The sequence below is a fragment of the Anopheles coluzzii genome, chromosome 2, assembly GCF_943734685.1.
Source record: "Anopheles coluzzii chromosome 2, AcolN3, whole genome shotgun sequence".
Taxonomy (NCBI): domain Eukaryota; kingdom Metazoa; phylum Arthropoda; class Insecta; order Diptera; family Culicidae; genus Anopheles; species Anopheles coluzzii.
In genome coordinates, this window is record NC_064670.1 from 86,724,788 (window position 1) to 86,745,467 (window position 20,680).

The following is a 20,680-nucleotide window of genomic DNA, read 5'->3' on the forward strand; positions in this document are numbered from 1 at the left end:
AGAGCATGGATTGTGGTTTAAATATCAAGGTGAGAAAATGTATAACTTATAACGGATTTAACAAACAGTCTTTTTAAAAAGAAAATAAACGATCTTCAATATTGCAAATGGTTGCAAATGTAACACACTAGCATCGAACCCTTTGACAACATAATTGCATAATATCGGTCAGCGTCCATAGTGAATAGGTTCAGGTTCTATCTAGATGGAGCAAAAATGTCATGCCGTAGGGCATTTCAGTAGTTGCTAATGGTTTTTGCTATTCCAAAGAACAGATTGCTTTCGATTACCATCAAGCTCGCATTTGATCTTCCTTATTTTCTCTATCTTTCTCTCTCCGCTCCTCTATTGATGATTCGATTAAGAAGATACAAACACATTTATTCATTACAAACGAACAGATCTGCACACTTTTCAGCTCGTTCAAAGGTAGACCTCTCAACCGAGGTCCGATACAATCTGAGGATGGGGCTAGGGCAAGGTATTAAGCGGCGCCCGGCCACAGGAAGCGCATCCATCCCTTTTTTTAATGCCTGGATACAACCTTTTCCAGATATGTCGCTTAATCTTGTGCTGCTGCAATCCGGTTCAATCCGTTAGGGATTCAAAGTCATCACACTCAGCAGAGAACAAGACCCAAGCTAGACGAAATGCGGTACCGGCAGGCAAGCGGCCGCTAAAGGTTCGCCAGCAGTGCACTGCTGGCTTCCCACGTTATTGAGTTAGTTTTCCATTTGGCAAACTCTTTCATGTTGAAAATCTCCTCTTATTGAATTTCTTCCGCCCCTTTTCCCGTGCAGAATAACGGAGGAACGAGAAGTGAAGGCAGCCTTTGGTACGGTGGAATGCAATGGGAGTAAAGTCGTCTTCCGACTGTCACCAGACAGAACACTTTCCATCCGGCCGTACGTTCCAATGATGCAGCTACTAATTGCACCGTATCTTGCTGTTAATTTGTCTAATTTGCTGTGAGTGTATATTTTTGTTTCAGCGCACAGGAACAACAATGATTCTCAAGAAATCGTTCGAAACAGCCGCTCCGGCTCGCTCCGAACGGATAAGTGATATTTAATACAGTGTTTTGCCTCGTCATGGGGTTCGTTTGTCGGGAAAACTCTTTGGTCTTGTTATGTCCCTTTTTTGTTACTTCTTGTCAAACAAAGAGACAAAATGTTGAAGAAATGTTGAATGTGCACCAGAAATGGTTGATTGAAAGGGAAAGAAAACGATTGCTGATTTGCTTTCACTCGCGTGTACCATCTGTATTGTTTGGGGTCAACTAACATAAAACAAATAGATAATGTTCCATGCTTTGTCGAGGTACCGTCAATGTGATATTTTTAAAAGTTGTTGATTTTTTCTAGCTCTGATTAAAACTTAGTTATGGAATTTATATGTTTTGATATGTTTGGTATGAACCGATAATCGGGTCTTGGGTCAATGTTGACCCCGTTGTATGATTTTTAATTTTACGAAATTTAGATCAATTGCCGCAACAGGACGATACATTACAAATGAAATAGGTCCTAAGACTTAAATAGCTTTGATCTAAAAATTAAATTTCATGTCCTGCCCCCATGTGAACGTTAGGACCCTGCGCATCGTGAGTAGCCGACCCGTAGGATCTTAATTGATTAAAAGCTTGAGAACATCAAGTCTTTACATGTTTTATCGATTCGGATGATATGTTTCAAATTATATTAATTTTATTATAAAAATTCATGAAACAAATATATTTATGATTTGTAAATTCAATAATTATGATCAATCATGATTTTAAAAAAATGATTTGTTGATTTTTCACCACACAAACCATAAATGAACTATGAAGCATAATAGTTAAAAAAAACATGAACTGAAATTTTATAAACGAGACTAGATGAAACCTTGTCTCATTGATTTCATCACAACTTATCGATATTCTGATAATTATAACCATGTCATGTCGTCTCTACTCACGTTTATTAGCATAGCTATTCGTTTTTGCCTTGCTGAATGATACACGATCTTAACATTCCTTTGTAATATAGCGAGTGTAATGAATTCATGTCAAGTATAATTAGCCCGTGCAAAACCTTCACTCAGTAATATGGGTCAAAAGCAATACGGAGCCAATTGACTTACATTTATCGAACCATCCGCCAATGTCCTTAAGCCACTGTAAACCGTACTCAAAACGGAACCTCTGTGTTATTTTTTTTCGTCCAATTGGTGCCACTCACTTTAAACCTTCGCGGACAATCACCAACCGCCTCCGTTCATTAGCCGGCTCGCCAAGCCTGACAGTGGCGTTGACGTACATTCGTCTCGTAATAGAATTACTACAATCTGTGCGGCAGAGAGCTGGGGAGCTGGGGCCACGCAGCGGTCCATTACCGCGTGTCCAACCCGTGTGTTGACCGATGATCGGCGCGTACTCTTCTTAATGGAAGCAACATCATTATTAAGCAATCGCAACATTCATTTAATGATTAATTAAGTGCTAAACACGGCACTGGCGGTAAGGGTTTGGAGTTGGAGACTTGAGGATGGTGTGCCGGGAGTTTATTGTTATTTATCCGCGCGTTAATGGAGATGGTAGGAGCCACTTTAAGCCATCACCTTCAGTTTCACACAACCTCCTCCGTGACTTGAGCCAACCAGTTACCGGGATTCGAGGTGGCTTAACTGAAGGTAATCCTAATTTTCGCCCAAACGTCGAATGCTCAAAAAGACAGTTGGTGCGAACAGTAGGAAACTAACAAAAAGCAAGCGAAGCTATCGACGGAGTTGGAGTTGAAGTAATAAACGCAACCCCACTACCATCGAACACGACCGAACGAGAAACAAACTGTGAAAAGTGAGGTGTATCTCGCGAGACATAAAGAAGCGTTAATAAATCAATCAAAGAAACACTTCCATCCATCGGAATCGACCCAACGATGGAAGGAACAAAACGAGAGAAGCAAAAAATCGTTTGATTAATTTAGTTTTAACCGTGCCAACCGTGCGTGTTAAAATCATCGACAGCTGGACAGGTGAACGTTCCACAGGGTAGGGCCGTACGCAAAAGCGAAATCCTTCCTGTAGTTTGGTATTTTTTCCACACAGAGGTATTGCTTTGGATCCAGTTTATTGCTTTGTTTTCTCGTGCGTTCTCGTACGAAAGTAGATTTTAAATTGAATTAAAACTCCGTGGCAGCACGCAGAGCTTCGTGATCCACTCAAGATTGACGACGGAGCTGCCGGGTGCTGGAAGATTACAGCAGTCATGCTTACAGTGTGCGACCAAGCGCAACTCAAGCACCGAAAACGGAGCACCAATTTTGGGCACAAACGTGTGTAGATGCCAATCTTGGAACGCATATACACTTTACACGCTCCATTAGCCGTACAAGAAGGGCAGGACCGGTCGGTGGGATCGGTGGCCCGGTTTTGAAAGTGAGATTTTGCACAAAAGGATCGGCCATGGGTTGCTAAATGTTCGCCAAAACCCGTCCCATCTGCAGGCAACCGTTCGGACAAGGCAACTATCTGTCAGACGCTAACGTACTATTTACCCCTTTCACATCCATTTTCCAAAGACGAAAAGCATTTCCTAAGCAAAACCGGCGATACCAGGTGGGAAAATTTCTCATGAGTTCCGGTGGACACATTTCACTTTCCCAACTCGGAAGCCCGCCAAGGGGCCTATCAAGTGTTCGCTACAAGAGCTACACGAAAGCGTTTGATTGATGACAGAATGGGTCGAGTGGAGGGTTCCCGTTGGGAAATAGGGAGCAGACAGTAAAGCCAGCATGGCTGATGGAGCTGACAGTGGAAGATGCAGAAAGCCTAGAGATCTAGCGATTGGCCGCGGTCGATTACGGTGGCTGATTCGGTCGACAAAGGAAAGCCCACCGCTTTGTGTTCGCTATTGGGGCGATGAATGGGATACCGAAACGCTAAATTAGAGACACTATTATTATCTGTGCACCCACCGGACTTGTCGGGAGCTGAAGTTAACGCATGGCTTTTCCAATCGTTCATTGATCCATTTGTGTGGTGTGGCAGATTTCTCTCTGGGTTTGAATAATTTATGTCTTGACGCACGAGGCTTTTCTATGTATCATCTAACGATGGGAGATGGCATTTTAGAAGAAACTAATCAGATGCAAACAATGTGTTGAATATTGAGACTTTTCCCAAGTGTTTCAGTAGCATGCAGATAGAGTGTAAACCGCACAGATTAATTGAATAATGGTGATTGCATCGTCCAAAATGTGTTTGGACAATATCTGTCTTATTGTAAAATACGGCAAAATTTAAACCTTAAACCACAACACTAATTTTTGTACCAACCTCAATGTTGTTACTACACGGGCATTAAATTTGCTACATAAAGCAAAACGATTAGAGACAAACTACTAACTATTAAAGGATATTTCAGTGACACAATCTTGGCATGATTTATGAGCATTGTTAAATTCCGAACAATAATTTGAAATTTGCATGAAATGAAGCTGTTGTAAATTTAATATCAACATTATGCGTTCAGGAAGCATCATAAACACGCAAATAATGCAATAAACTGAACCACATTGTCGCTCTAAGTATTTGGAATAATATGTAAATAAAAAAAAACAGCGAGAAACTTAAAAAAAACTCAATTGAGAGAATTCATTCGTGTCCTAATCGACAAACATAACATCCATTACATTCAGCAATCTAGGACAGTTTCTTAGAGATTAATTTATAATAAAAATATATTTTCTTGTTCCTAAAAACATTTTTACAATTTCAAGTCAAATAGCTTACTTTAAATCAAAAAGTTGCTAGTTTGTCATATAATAAAAATATCAAAATTATGCACGTACCACAGTACAATTTGCTCCAATTTTATCTCTTGCTATGCTATTCTATAGCCTTAGCTCGTTTTTAAAAAAAAAATTTGACTTTGGAACTTTCAGCGAGTTTTTCAGAACCGAAGTTTTTGCACAAAGTTTCCAAGAAATAGCTACATAGAGTTGTTTTTAATTTTTGTTTTGCTGATTCTTAAATGTATATTACAAAGTTTTACAAGTCAGACATTTATCAATACATACAACAAAAAAGATTATAACATTTGTATAATTTTCATATACATCAAACATACAACCAAGCAGTTCCATGACATATGAACATATCTAACGTAACATTTCCATGAACATATATTACTATTTCAGGGAGATTCGTATCAAACAAATCACAAGAAATACATTATATTTTTGATTGTTATTGTCAGTTCACAGTCACAAACAATAATTTTTGGCGTTTTTTGTTTATTGTTACGGTACAATTCACTTTGTCTTTTGTTTACCGAGTTGTTGTTGTTTGTATAGCTTTAAGAGGCTTTGGCTCCAACGGAGTTCTTTTGCCTCAAATGTTTCACGAGTTAAGTTCCGAATCAATGAATCATTTCACCGTTTGTTTCGTATGGTAAGATGTTGATTTTTAATGCAGGTTTTACGGAAAAGCTGTCAATCTTTTGATGTGAAATATGTGCGGCAACAACGACAAATTAACATTGATGACATAATTAAAAAACAAACAAATTAGTTCTAATTGCGTGCAAACATAATTTGTAAAGTACAGAAATATACAAAAGTTAAAAGTAAAAACAAAAATGCATTAAAACAAAGAACCTAAACACCAATACTACCTTTTCAGCATATAACTTTTTTGTCATGTATTAAAATCATCGATAAAGCAGTGGATGAGCTGTAGTGTTATTTGAGTTTTATTCGAACATTTTTTACAAAGCCAAAAGTCATCAAACCTACTGAAACCAAACCATTCCCAGCCAAACAGAGCCAAACTAGATTAGTATCCTACCTCCGTTTTCACAATTATTCAAACCTAATATTGCGTCGATCGTGTGCCGAGGTGTGAGCGTTTGACCGCCGGGTCCGAGTTTTTTCGCCGTATCTTTCAGGAAAATGCCATTTTCTGAAAATCAAACCACCAGGACGAGCACTTTAGAAACAATACATACTGCCAATCAAGTACAAGACCAGGACACTGACTGTTCCCATTCCTTTGTAGGCTTTTGGGTAGCCTTTCACACACTCCTTTCGCATGTGTTACCTACCTTCGCGGAAGTTTTCCTCAATGTCGACGTCGAGCTGACCGCATTCCTTTAGCTTTTCCATGATCTTGTGAAAATTTTTGGCATCGCGCACGTTCTCCAACAGCTTCTGCACGTCCTCGGCTTCGCTCGGTGGAAACTTATTGTGTGCAATCAGCTTCTCGATCAGGTTCGTGAAGATTTGCTTCTGCACCTCGGACAGGGACTTGATGTCCATCGTAGGCGGAAGGCGAATGCAAGAATGGTTGGATTGACAGGGTGGGCAGCGTTTTGCTTTTTTATTATCCGTTTTAAGAGTGGGGTCACTGAGCAGTTTTATTTTTGTACGAATATCCTTTACATGAAATTGATAACACACTCAAACCATATTGCAGATATTTTTCACATTTGCTAGTAGGCTGAACGGCTTTCTTTTATACAACAGCTTTGAACTTCGCTCACACCAATTTTTGTATATTTTACACCGTCATTATTACGTTATTATTTCCTCAATATATTACTACACCAATTACACTGATTCCGTATCATTGATAAATTTCGAAGCATTAGGTTCACGTTTAGCCTATTTTCCACTTAACAGTGAGAACGTTACATGGCAGGATGTATTAACTTCACTTTCCGCACTGCAACCGCATTGCCTCTAAACTGTGACGAACATGGTCGCGTTATTATCCTTGACGAGATAAGGAAATGTGTGCCAACAGGTATTTCTTTACTAAATTTCCTTTCACACTGGTTGGTTCGTGTCACAGAACCACACTGGCGAGCTACCCACTAGGGAGAAAAGATTTTTCCTGCGTTTGCTGGTCGGGAAAAATTGTCAGCATCAAACCATCAGCACGCATAACCGCCCCCTGGGGAGACACACGAAACAACACCGGTGCTGCGCCAAAACACAAACAAAACAAAAAGCACAAACCACACACTCACGCGATGTAAAACTACACACTACACGCGGCCAGCTAGTTTAACCCCGGAATGCCGTACCATGCGACAAAAGAGTGCCCCCAGGAGCAGCACGCGAATTTCACCCGACACGCTAAAATCAAACCCGAAGAAACACGCGAAACACCACCACAGCCGTATGCGCAACCAAACGCGCCAAAGGTAAATGGCGTTTTGTGCGGTTCGTCGAAAATCCTTGTGTGCTGGAGCTCGATTTTCCCTGGTGCCGGTGGTACACTGCTACGCTACCGGGGTAGGTTTGTAGTGCTATCCTCTTTTCCGATTTGCGCTCTCACTCACTCTTCCGCGGCGTATACCCTGTGTCTATCCCGTTTCCACTCTCTCCTGTATGTTGTAGCCGTTTTCCCCCGTACCAGTATTGTTCGGCTTCTCTCAGCCACCGATCGAGGGTTGCTGCTTTTAGGGGTGGATTTTTCGCTCTCTGAGAAACCACTGCTTGTCTCGCCTTCGCCTATGTAGCCCTCCCTATCTCTTTCTCTTTCTCTCGTACTCTTTCTCTTTCTTTATCCATCTGCTCCGCTCTGTTTCGGATGCTGCAAGGCGCGCCGATTGAAAGAGAACCAGATTTTTTCCGAGTGGCAACCATTTCTTGTTGATTCTCCTGCACCATTGGAAGCAAGGGAGGGGGGGATGTATGGAACGACTGGATTGGCGCCCCTGTTTCAACCCATACCGTTGGGTTGGGGTGGGGATGTGGCATGGGAAAAGAGCGGAGGGTTTGTTCTATTCTCCCTTCTTACCGCAGCCCAAAACCGACCGTAATGAGTCGTAATTTGAAGCACGGATAAATTGAAGACGTGCGCGCACGATTCGGGGGGCTGGCAGTATTGTGGTTATAGAGGAGCGAAAATAAAGAAAACACATTCCCTACCATTGTGTGCGGGGTGCCCGAATCGATGTATCTCATTCTTTCGCACCACTCTCTTGCGCTGTTGGTGAGATGCGTTTTTGGTCTACGATTTTCACCCAATTTTCATTCCTTTTCTCACTTTTCGCTTATTTTATGGGGGTGGAAGAGCAAATCGAAGGCCCCGCTTGAGGGAGGGAAAAGTCTTCTGACTCTGTGGGTAATGTAATTATTTGAAGTTTATTAATATTGAAGCAATGAAGGACTAGCAAACCAAATGGCGACATGCGTGGCTCGAATCACCAGAGACTGCCGTGCTCTTGACGTTACACTCACTTCCTCTATTTACGAGTGATTTTATTTATTTTTAGAGGAATGATTATGTGACGGTTTTTAGAACATTTTTATTGGAATAGCTCAGTTGCATTATTTATTTTTAACACAGTTTGGTTGCATTATTAAAATACTACTTCATGTGCTAATGGCAAAAGTCCTTTAAAATAATATATATTTATTTTTATATGAACTTAACACTAAAGTAATGTTGAATTTATCTCTACAATGATGAAAAGGTTATAGTCTCATCATCAAGAGCGACCGGAATTGTGAATCTCAACTAAGACATATAACTGATAAACAGAAATTGACAAGAAGACAGAATTGTATAATGTTTAACGTTCACAAATCAAACCAGTTTTGGGGGATGTTTCAAAACCTCATTCAATACTGAATTCGACTGAAAATCTTCTTCTCGTTTATTGCAAACAATGTTTTACTTGAAACAAAAACGTTCCTAGCAAAACCATTGCATCAATCGCATTTACAAGCTATAATTAGTTCGTTTATGTAGCTTGTAAATCTCGGACAAATAGCCCAAAACTCAATACCCGGAAGAACTGGGGAGAAAGTATTATTACACTTTAATTGGTAGCTTATTGGCCATCAACGGAGCAGCCAAAAATGGCTTCATTTTGTTGCACTATCCCAGCTCGAGTCCAAAACCGATGTAAAACATTGCTGTGTTGCAACCATTATTAACAGCATAACTGGTGAGTCCTCCTCAAGCTGCCACATTCTGGCCGTGCTCTTGTTTGATTGCACCGGAATTGTCCAAGGAAGCAACTCCCCCTCCTAATCGTAGCTCTTTTCCAAATCCTGAATCCAAAAGACCCCAGAGGGACGACCAGGAGCGGAAAGCGCACCGAATGAGAGCAATTATCCACTTTCCAGTGCCACGTACTGGCATATGCTCGGGCCGCGACCATCACGAGCACGAGCTTTTTTAGCAAGAAATTTAATTGCACCCCCTAATTGCACCCGTTTGCCATCCAGCCGCAAGTTCCAGGTGGTTATTTACACGGAGAAAAACAGCGTATGAAATTGGCCTTGATGAAACGGCCCGCCCGAAACGGACGGTAGCGTTGGTTGCTTTGTGCCTGTTTATATGTTGCTTGGTGTTTGGGTAGTAGTGGGTCCCGTCCAAAAATGTATAAATTTCGTACGTTTGCTTCCTTCGTTTGCCTATTTGCACAACTGCCCCGTGTTCGTCTTCCTGCTCGTGTTGATCGTCGGAGCTAGCCAGCTAGCGTCGGTTACAACAGCAGCGCAGTAAGGGCAATGTACCGGGCCACGGATCATTGCAGACTTCTAGGCTTAATCGAACCGAAATGTCGGCTGACTAATCGCTGACCAAAAGCTGGTCGAAAAGAAACGAAAACTTTGAAAGAGAAATCAATTTCGATTACGACTCCAAATAATAGTGATTGAGTAGTTCGAGTTTCATCAAACGATAGAATTGGCTCACTTCTGCTCCCCAGCATCCGTTCCCTCCCTAGCATCTGCACTCACCAGCACAGCCCCGGCTTAGGATTCAGGATGGAAACCTCACATTCAGACACACAAATGAAAACATTCGCATCTACCCAAGTGAATGAGTGGTCTGAACAAAAGTGGCTTGAATGAAAATCTCCCCAAGCTGAAAGATGAATGAAACACCGTAAACAAAAAGAGGACGCTGAGCTTTGGTAAAAAAAAGAAAGAAACCCCCCGCAAGAAAGATGGACACAAGAAGCAGAAGGAACGCGAGTAGCCACCATACAAAAAACGAAGAGAAAAGCTTTATAATTACAAAAATCTAATTTAAATTAATGCATTAATGTTCCGAACAAAAGCCACTCTCCAAGAGCAGACACATATACACATACGTCCGAGCGAGGGAAACGGAGGAACGAAAGAGAAAAGCAAAGGCACAGAAACGAAACCACGATCAGACCGTGGTCCAGTGCATATCAGCTACACCGTTTTGAGCCGCATCGAGCATCGCGTTGCTTGAATTTTTGACCATCGATCGGCTCGATCGGTTGGGCACGGGCCACCAATATCAGCACGGGCAAAAGCTTCTCCGATTCGAATGCAAACTTGATTGTGCTTTTTTGGAAAGTGCAATTAAAATAAATCATCGACATCCTTCGTTTTATTGATCAAATTACTCAACATAATTGCCCTCAACAATATTTCAATTACAGTGGCGGTGGTGCTGTGTTCTTCCCGTGCTTCCATAGATTCGCGTTCCATGGAGCTGTTTTGGTTTGCGTTTCATACGGTTGCGATGGAACGATTCCAAGCGGACGAGATACACTGTGCAGAGAGCGTTCATTCCGTTACTGAAATTATTTTGTTTCTTTGGCTAAGAACATTTGAATTTGTATTATAAGGTGAGTATCGGCCGTGGAACAGTGATGTGAGGGTAGGAGTGGGGAATTAGGATAATTATTTCTTCAACGGACGTTTGCATGCTGGTAAGAGTGCACCCGAGGCCGGTAGCAATGTACGATTCTCGCAGACAGTATGACTTTCTTCCGCCAATCTTGTGTTGTTTTAGCTAGGAGATTTCGGAGATTAAGTCGATGGGGGAGGCAAAATCGGAGAATAAAAACCACATTCAATTTACACAATGATACTATCAAACACGGCTAGCATGACTTAAATTGTAGCTTGTCGTTTTGTTCGAAAGTTCTTCTGAAAGAGTCAATTGAGAAAAACATTTGAACTTTAGTTTTATTCTAATCAAAATACCCGTGTTGCTGAGTTACAAAATTGTGATATTAATGTCACTCTTAAAAGCTCCAACCAAAAGTCAGTTATTGCTCAGTTATAGAATTTTAAATGTCTTATACTAGAAGAAATATCTTCAATATCTAAAAGTTTGAAAAACATTGAACATTCAACTCTCAGTTCCAATCACACTTCTCTGATTTAACGTATACCTAGTTGCAACTGCACTGAAATGCATGCACCAGAAAAATCTCCAATATTAATTATAATAATACGAACCCGTGGCCCGTATTAGATGCTAAAAGCTTCCAAATGTTTGGAAAACGTGGATGAAAAGTGCTCCGCCACATTCTCCATACAATTATCAATCTTTACACTTGGTCGCTTCAACACTCCAATGGTCCGGTTATCGCTGTACCTTTCCGTTGTGCATTCGCAGCCCCCACATTTAACTTATCCATCAGTTCGGCTACAGACTCTCCTGCTTTTTCACCGTCCACGTGCTCACCACTCTAAAGCCCCCCAGCCCTCCCCCCCCCCCCCCCTCCCCCTTTACCATTGCTTTAAGGCGCACGAGCTCGCAGAATGCGCTTGCCAGATGAAATTATCCGCGATGATATTACATAAAACACACTTATCAACCAATTAGCCCGAACGCGCACGCCCGGGAAGCTCGTGCAGCGAAAAGAAAAGAGCCTCCGCCGTTAAGAGTGGGCTTTGTGGGCTGCTCGAAGTGTGGCCGGCAGCCACATCGCCCACCCGCTCAATCAAACCCAATACCTCCGGCGTTCCCCTGCTCCTCGGTTTGCTTGATTGATGATGAAAACCATCAATGCATAATGGAGCCCACCCCTCGCGGAAGGTGGTGAAAGGTTGAAGGGAGCGTAATTTCCATAGGCTCGAGCCCATCAGCAATCCGCCAACCAGCCTCTATGGCAAACCATTGCGCACCGCAGCCCTGCTCGTACGAAGGTGACTTGGGGAATTCTTACTTCTTTCGTACGACTTTCCTTCTAGGTAGCCTTCTGGGTTTCTCCCTTGGGTCGGATTTTAAGCACGATTGCGATAATGGAACGGGAGCATAAAATTGCTCCCAACTGTTCCACTCCCCCCCCCCCCTCCCACTCCCACATCGCCACCAACGTGCCGAAACATTTGCTCGTTGCCGAACGCAATGAATCAGTTGACTGTTTGTGGCGTGAATAATAACTTAATGATGACGACAGACTGGTCAACTCGGAAAAGCTGGGATGGTAACACCGAGCCGGTGGGGGGAAAGGTGGGGCGAAGAAACATAACCAACTGAACTTATTGGATGTTTTCGTAACGAAATCACTTAGCCCCGAAAGAACGTGACCACCAACTCTTCGTACGGTGAATGGGGCGGTGGGACTTATTTCCCTAGCGCGGTACAGTTGCTGATGGTGTCCCTTTTTGTTGTCGTCCTAGTTTGATGCAGGGCAACAGAAGAGGTGGCACAGCGTGGGGTACGTATGTGGGTAAGGAAATTGGACCTAATGAAGGTAATTATGGTCATCGAAAGGTGTCCCAGAGGAGAAATGTTATTAATGTGCTTGGCGAGCACAACATGACTTCCTTCAAACAGTGGTACACATATCATACTACGCCGGCCAAAGCGGATGCCGGAACCTTAAGTAAAATGGAACATGAATTACATATGAGCATTGCAACACATTGTCTGAATCAATTCCTAAGTATTGAGCTTGGGACAATCATTTACCAAAGGTACGAGTGTCAAGGTGAAGACTGATTGTCGAATGAATGCTCAGATAGTAATAGCAATGTGTTAATTAAATTACTTTATTTTTTTATCCCTTCCCGGGTATTTAGATTTTATAAACTACATTTGTGAAACAAGCTAACTTCTAACATTCTTCTTCTTTGGCTCAACAACCGATGTCGGTCAAGGCCTGCCTGTACCCATTTGTGGGCTTGGCTTTCAGTGACTAATTGATTCCCCCCCATAGCAGGATAGTCAGTCCTACGTATGGCGGCGCGGTCTATTTGGGGATTGAACCCATGACGGGCATGTTGTTAAGTCGTACGAGTTGACGATTGTACTACGAGACCGGCTACGAGACCGGCTAACTTCTAACATTAGGAACATTAAAATTGATCTTTATAAAATTGGCAATTTGTCAATTAAAAATATCAAAATAATATCTATTCCACCTTTCTTACAAGGGGTCTCGTGGTCCAGTCGTCATCTCGCTCGACTTAACCTCATATGGTGGATTGTGGGTTCAAACCTCATATGAATCGTCCCCTCGTATTTGGGCCTCCACACGTCATGGGCTAGCGTACCGTACTATTCGTTTTTGGGTGAGAGTTTGACGGAACGGTACGGTACACGTGCCCGGTACCAGTGGAGTGCCTTCCAATAGCAGGTGACTTCGTCTCACGTGACAATAAGTAGATCAATTCTGCAAGCTGAGCTACTTGTCTCACGCGATATATCTGCTTAATCAGAAACAGTCGAATTATCCAGTTTGTTGCGAGCCAAACTGAACAAAATAAATTTAGGCACATTTCACACTTATTTTTCATGTTATTAAACAAAAAAAAATAATTAGGTTAACTGGGTGAACTGAGCAACTTTAATGTAAGCACTGCCGGACAGCTCTTTGCATTGTTTACATTTGACGCGTGGCTGTCCAAATTTTGACGTTACGGTATCAGAAGACGCTATGGTCGCACCAGTAAGATGGAAGGCCACAATTGCCTCAGTTGAAAAAGACTATAGCGGGCTAGCCCGAGACGTGTGAAGGCCTAATAACAAGGATTCACAATCCAGTTGAGTGATAATAAACCAGTCTCGAAAATCTGTATAAGCCGGCATGACCATGACCGCGTTGTTACGCCAAGAAGAAGTGGAAGCTATCATCGCAGGAAGTTTCCACATGCGCACCCAATTTGCTATCATATGTATGATTATAGGAGCTAGCTTTGGAATACAGTCAACTCCTTTTCAATAGTCCACAGGTAAGGAATCACTATATTAAATCGGTTAGCACACACTAGAGTATCAATTTAGAGCTGCAAATACGAAACAAATGACATGCAATCAAGTTCTCATCTTGCACAAAACATTTATGTTTACAGATCTTGTTGTATTAAAAAAAACTCAATCTTTCAAACGTTTTTTTTTATAACCGGGATAAAAACTTAACCCAGAATTTGAAAATATTTCTACAGGGTGTATGAAGAATTAATATAGGATGAATTAGGCTTTTGAGGATAAGTTCAAAATGAATAACAAGTGTAATGGGAAGGTTTTTTGTATGCTTGAAGGATCTTAAAAACCACTGTATGGAATTTCTTCACCACTGTAAAGATTTCTTATATTATTTTGATTGTACATCATATCAAGGCCGATCCGGTGGTACAGACGGCAACTCGACCATTTGAGACATCGTGAGCATACTGAACAATAGTTTATTTTAAGCATATTAGCTTCTCCTAGCCATCATGCAGACTAAATTGGTGATAAGTTGTATCTGGGTATAATTGTAAAAACGTACTTATACCGGTAATCCTAATTAACCCGCATTGCTCTAAACAATTGATGTATTAGCTCAATTCAAAGGTTAGATATAAGTTTGAAATGTTAAGCAATCGTTGCCGGTCAAGGCCTGACTGTACCACTAAAGGGCCACTGGCTATTGATGACCGATAACAGGATAATCAATCCTAAGTCCTAATCAATTTTAGTAGTAGTAGTAATGTATTTCTGAGATAATTATCTGTGTTTTACAATGACGATTCGAAATTCGGTAAATAGTGGGTTCAATTTCATTTTTCTTCGCTAACTGAAACTGTTCTTGGCTTAGCTGACTGTAACATAATATTTATCCATCATGGGGTTTTAAACTTGAGTAGGAAAACTGTTTTCATCAAAAACCTACCTCACATTCAAAAGAAAAAAAAATTGTTACTTAACTTACTTAGAGTCTAATTCTTAACGTTATGGATTTCCTATACTGTTCAATTTTAAGTTCTTATACTTGATTTAACGTTATCAATGCAATAGGAGTATTGGGATTTTGGGATTGTGGATTTTAGGTGGTATTGTAGGATTAGACAAGATTTTTAATTATTTCTAATTGTGCCCGTCTAAGTTACTGTTTATGAATCTTGAATTGAATTTTTGAACTATTTTTGCCGTGAATTTTTCGATTGAGGGAACCTGGCAAATTGAATGAAGAGTTCTTGTTCTGAACCATGGTGGTACATTAAGTATTGTTTTCAGAAACTTATTTTGTGTTCTTTGTAGTTTCAATTTATGTGTTTTAGCACAACTGTTCCAAACAGGCGAAGCATATGTGATGATAGGTCTTATTATGGATGTATATAATAATATTTTATTGCCTATATTCAACTTAGATTTTCTATTAATTAAACTATATAAGCTACGAAATACTTTTTCACATTTAATTACAGTATTTTCGATATGTGATTTGAACGTTAATCTCTTGTCAAAAATCAGGCCAAGATATCTTACGGCTAATTTCCACGGTATATCTGTATTTGAAATTTTGAGCTGTCTTCTAGGATTTTTTCTAGTACTTGTAAAACGCGTGAAAAACATAGCTTCGGACTTGTCACCGTTAATCTTAAGTTTCCATTTTAGGCAATACTTGGAATATACATCAAGCGCTGAATTAAGATTTTTAATAATTGTGTTTGGTCTTTTTCCGGAGGCAGTAATAGCAACATCATCAGCAAATAGGTATTGTACACAATTCTTCATTTTTGGGAAATCAGAAATGTATATATTGAACAGTAGTGGTGAAAGAATGCTTCCTTGCGGCACGCCCGCTCCTGGTGTATAAGCTTCAGAATAGGTGGAATTTATTGTCACTTTATTTTTCCTATCAGTAATAAAACTTCGTGCAATATGAATCAAATAGTTTGGGAATTTGAGTTTGATCAGTTTTGCAAGTAACCCATTGTGCCATATAGTGTCAAAAGCTTTTTCTGTATCTAGCAATACGATCCCGGTAGATTTTTTAAGAGCTCTATTAAAAGTTATATTTGATTTTAGTCTTTTTAGTTGGTGAGTAGTTGATAAATTTGGTTGAAATCCAAATTGTTCTTTAGGAATGATATTTGAGTTTTCTACATAAGTTCTTAATTTTTTAACGATAAGTTTTTCAAATAATTTTCCCAGACAACTTAGTAAACTTATCGGTCTATAATTTGAAGCCAAACTGAGATCTTTTCCAACTTTAGGAATGGGAACAACTTTTGCTATTTTCCAACTCGATGGAAAATAACCTAGCTTTAGGGAACTATTCATTATAAGGTTTAGGTATATTATAACATTTCTTGGAAGGTTTTTTATTAATGTATTATTAATTTTGTCTAGTCCAGCTGATTTTTTGCTTTTGATTTGTTTTATTGTTTTAATAATATCTGAAGGTTTGATGAAATTTGCAGGGGTAAAATTAGCATCAGGGTTAGTACGGAAAAAGTTATTTACGATCCTATTAACTTTATTTTCTACAGGGCTCGTATACTGGCTAGTTATATAGTGTGCATTTTCAAAATGCTTCTTGATGGCTTCACATTTTTCTGTGGGTGTTAATAGTATATTTTCAAGGTTTCTGAGAGGCTGGATTGTTGATGGTTCGTTTTTTAATGATCTTACTAGTTTCCATAATTTACTGTTATTCGTATTGTCATTATTATTGATCGCAATTAGGTTGTTAGACCAAGCCGAATTACGAACAATATTTAGTTTGTTTTCGATGGTTGTTTTAAGGAATAGATATGTAGATTTAAAAGTGCTATTGTTTCTGTGCCTTTGCCATTTTTTCCTATATTTGTTACGGATTTTAATAAGAGTCAAAATATCGTCTGGTATTACGATGTTAAATTTACCGGGAGTTGCTTGTGGAACTGCAATATTTTGTGCCGAAATTATGGCCTCCGTAACATTAGTAATGAGTTCATCAATCTGTTCTGGTTGATCTACCCTACCTATGTTGAGTTCAGCTGTATTGATTTCATTTTTTAAAATGTTTTTAAAAAGATTCCAATTTGCTTTAGAGTAGTTATGTATCTTTCTGTGCTGATTTTTAATTAATGTTTTGTTCTTGATGTGGAAAATTACCGGTAGGTGGTCCGAAGCTAGTTCAGTTAGCGTAACAGGGTTGGAGATATCGAGATTAGTATTTGTAAGTACTATATCTATTGTTGAAGGGCAGCGATTGGGGTTGGGTGGAAAATAAGTAGGAGAGTCAGGATGATACAAGGAAAATTGTCCTATTTGCATTTCATCAAATAGGCATTTACCTGCTTGATTGGCAGAGGCACAATTCCACAATCTGTGTCGTGCGTTAAGGTCTCCACAAATAAAGTACGTATTGTTTCGGTTCGTTAACTTTTTTATGTCTTTTTTGAATTTTTGTGTATTAGTGTTGCCACCAGGATGATATGCTGAAACAATTGATATGGTTGTACTGTCTGTAATTATTTTTACTCCTATAGCCTCTATAACGTCTAAATTGAATGCAGGCAATAATTCATGCTTTATATTATTATTTACAAGTAATAGAACTCCACCTTTTGGTCCTTCTAGTCTATCTAACCTATATGTATGGTAATTTGGCAAGCTAAAGCGCTGCCAAGGTTTTAAGAATGTTTCTGTTATTGCCATAATATCTATTTCATTTGAGTTGAGAAAATTAATTAGGTCTAGTTTTTTCTTTGAAATGCTATTTGCATTCCAGTAGGAAACTGTCACACTTGCTATATTGTCCATTTTACGGGAAGCAAAACTTTTGAACGATTTTAAAAACGACCATAATTTGATCTTCTTTGGATGAACAGCTTCGAAGGCTAGCGAATGTTTCTGTTATTATTATTGCCAGTTCATCTGAGCTGAACAGATTATTTGTGTTTGTATTTGTGACATCTGCGTACGATGTCGACGAGGGCATACGGGTGTTAGAACGTGAACTATCAGGTCTATGGGCTTGCGCTTGGGATAAGGATGGGGGCGGTAGGACGGGGAAACTATTGCTTGAAAACGTTACCTGTCTTTGGTTGTGTTGCGTTTTTTGACTTTCGCCTTTTGCTGCCTCAAACTGTTTACGATTTGGACAACCGGTGTAATTGGCTGTGTGATTTGCTCCACAATTTGCACATTTTAGCTTGTGCGCTGGTAATATTCCATCGGTACATGTTTTAGCCAACGGGCAAGTTGAAGACGTGTGGTTATCGCCACACTTGATACATTTAGGGGGCCTGTAGCAATTGTCTCCTCCGTGTCCAAAACTCTGACAATTTTTGCATTGCATTATTCCGCCCTTGTTGTTGTAATATTTCCATACTACTCGCTGATGCTCCAGCGCCGTTATTGTACGTAGTACTTTTAGATCGACCGTGCCTTTAGAAAAGTGCAGAAGATAAGCAGCTTGCTCATCATACCGTTTGTTTTTCATTGCTAGTTTTTTAATCGCAATTGGGATTAAATTCTCCTCTTTTAACACTTGTTGCAGGTGTTCAATCGGCATTTCGATGAGTCCTAGTAGGACGATTTTAGTAGTTTTGTTTTCATCCAATTGGTATGAGTGAAAACTGACGTTGATCTTTTGGAAGTAGGTCAAGAGCTTTTTATAGTCTTCCACTGTAGTCGTTCGTACTACGGTGCCTTTGAGCGTAACAGTGGTTGTGTATCGTATGACACCCGAGGCAATTATTTTTCTGTGTATGTCAGAGACATTTGTACTTGCCACTGTTATCGGTGGTGGTGGTTTAACTGTCTGAGCAGCTCTCGTGTGCGTAATGGGATTAACGTCTATTTCACTGTCTGCAATTGATTCTAGAACCCCAAAAGGATTTGTATCTGCGTTTTTAAACGCCTTCGAAGGATAACTTTCCTTCGGTTTGAGAAAGGAGCTAAGAGGTACTGAGGCAAGCCTCTTATTTTTAGATCCTTTAGGCCGGCCCATGACGGGAAACCGGGGGACGCCTTTTTTCTTGTTAGTCACTTTGCGGGTGTGTGTTTGTCGGTTCTCTGTAGATACTGCTAACACGTCTGTTCGCTATCGAGTGTGAATGCGGACTGAGTCCTAATCAATCCTAATCCTAAGTTAGTCCATAAGGGGCATATTGTTGATTCGTGCGAGTTTGGCTGTACCATGAGACCGCTCCAATCAAGGCAAACAACTTCAACAACAACGAGAACATCCGTAAAGATACACACCTAGTAAAAACTAACTCAACAGACTTTACAGGTGTAAACGATCATCAAAGACATTTAACTTAACTGCCAAAATGTGTTCCGTATCATAACAACCATTCAAATCCATTATCTCTCAGAAAGTCAAATTAAAACTGCAAACTCCATTACCGTAAAACTACAGCAAGAGGCTCATCATGTCCAGATGTTTTCGTTATCACTCGATAGCTGGACGATCATATGAGACTAATTTCCAATTCCAATGCTACGGATCATAACATCAGACCCAGCTCCAGTTGCTACTGCTTGTATCGATCTATTTAATTGCAAGATTGCAGCTGTGCCACCGTTCCGCGTGTGAAGTCAATTGCAATTTGTTGCTCAATTTTTGACTGTAGTTGTACCGTATCACTTGAACGGCCTGTGTGCCACCCATATGCCACGCGCTGAAGCTTATTATTTCTTAACAACAATTTGGAATTTCTTCGGCTAATCGTTTTGGCAGTGCAAACATATTCCGACCGCCGAGCCGTTTTTGGATCAACATCAACCGCAATCATCTGCCAGACAGACTGGCGATCCAACCGTGATCCAACCGTTTGCCCGATCGGTGTGGAATACTGAAGCACAGAAGTGAAAAACTACACCAATCATCGGTAGGAAACGTTCGGTTGCCGGGAGGGTTGGGAGGTGAGTTGCCTTACCCGGGCCTTGCCTCGTTGCGATCGATCGCTTGATCTAATTGGAGTTGAATGGAATGGAAGCAAACGCACCAAATTGACGCTGTAAGGTGGGTAATTTCTTGAACAGTCATACAGCACACACACGCAAGAATCGGTCGTGGCTTTTAAGTGATCGAGAGTGAAATGGGAAATTGGATGGCGCGGCAGCCGGGGGTAGGACGACTCGATGAACAGACGAGCCAGACGACTGTTGTCGAACCGTCACGGAGAGCGCGAGGTCGGGCTGTGCGATGCAACCGAAAAATTTGTGCTAAAATCTCTACCGAAAAAGGAACGCACCAAACGGAAAGGAGAAACATTTCTGATCGCGGTAATGATGATGATATGAGTAGCGTTATTAATTCGTAATTTTTATGGCCAGCGTAATTATGGCCGCTGCTCGGAGCAAACATTTTCTATTCCCTTCATCATCATCGCCGGCATCATCGCCGGCATCATCACCACCATCATCATCATCATCCGCTTCATCGTACAGGCACGCTCGCGACCAAGAGAAGCAGGCAAGGGGGAAGTGCCTTGCGGTCGGTCGGGATGTTGGAATCGAAGCGAATTGCAATTATGCTGCAACAATAAAGCCGTGTGCGCGGTACTGATCACGCCAGGCACAAATGGAGATTTAAGTAGAAACGGAAGGCACGAGCTACGGGGCGCAAATGGTTAGAATTTTATCGGTGAAAAGGCATGTTATTATTGGGCGGAATCGGGATGCTTGTTCCGGGAGCGTGCGCAAGCGGTTAAGAGCATCTAATGTGTGCGGGATTTTGATATGAAAATGC

At 40.8% G+C, this 20,680-nt stretch overlaps 1 protein-coding gene across 2 annotated transcripts in view; it reads right to left on the reverse strand.

Moving 5' to 3' along the window:
* LOC120951419 (retinal homeobox protein Rx) overlaps positions 1–7,361 on the reverse strand; it is a 46,208-nt gene extending 38,847 nt beyond the window's left edge. Inside the window, exons 1-2 of one of the 2 annotated variants that reach the window (XM_040370120.2) lie at positions 6,089–7,361; positions 5,857–5,946 (exon numbers count right to left, since the gene is read on the reverse strand). In XM_040370120.2, coding sequence (XP_040226054.2) covers positions 5,857–5,946; positions 6,089–6,302 — 304 coding nt within the window. In that variant the 5' untranslated portion in view covers positions 6,303–7,361. Of the gene's footprint in view, positions 1–5,832; positions 5,947–6,088 lie in introns of both variants that reach the window. The other variant, XM_040370119.2, reaches the window with a different exon arrangement.
* Between the last annotated feature and the right edge of the window lie 13,319 nt (positions 7,362–20,680).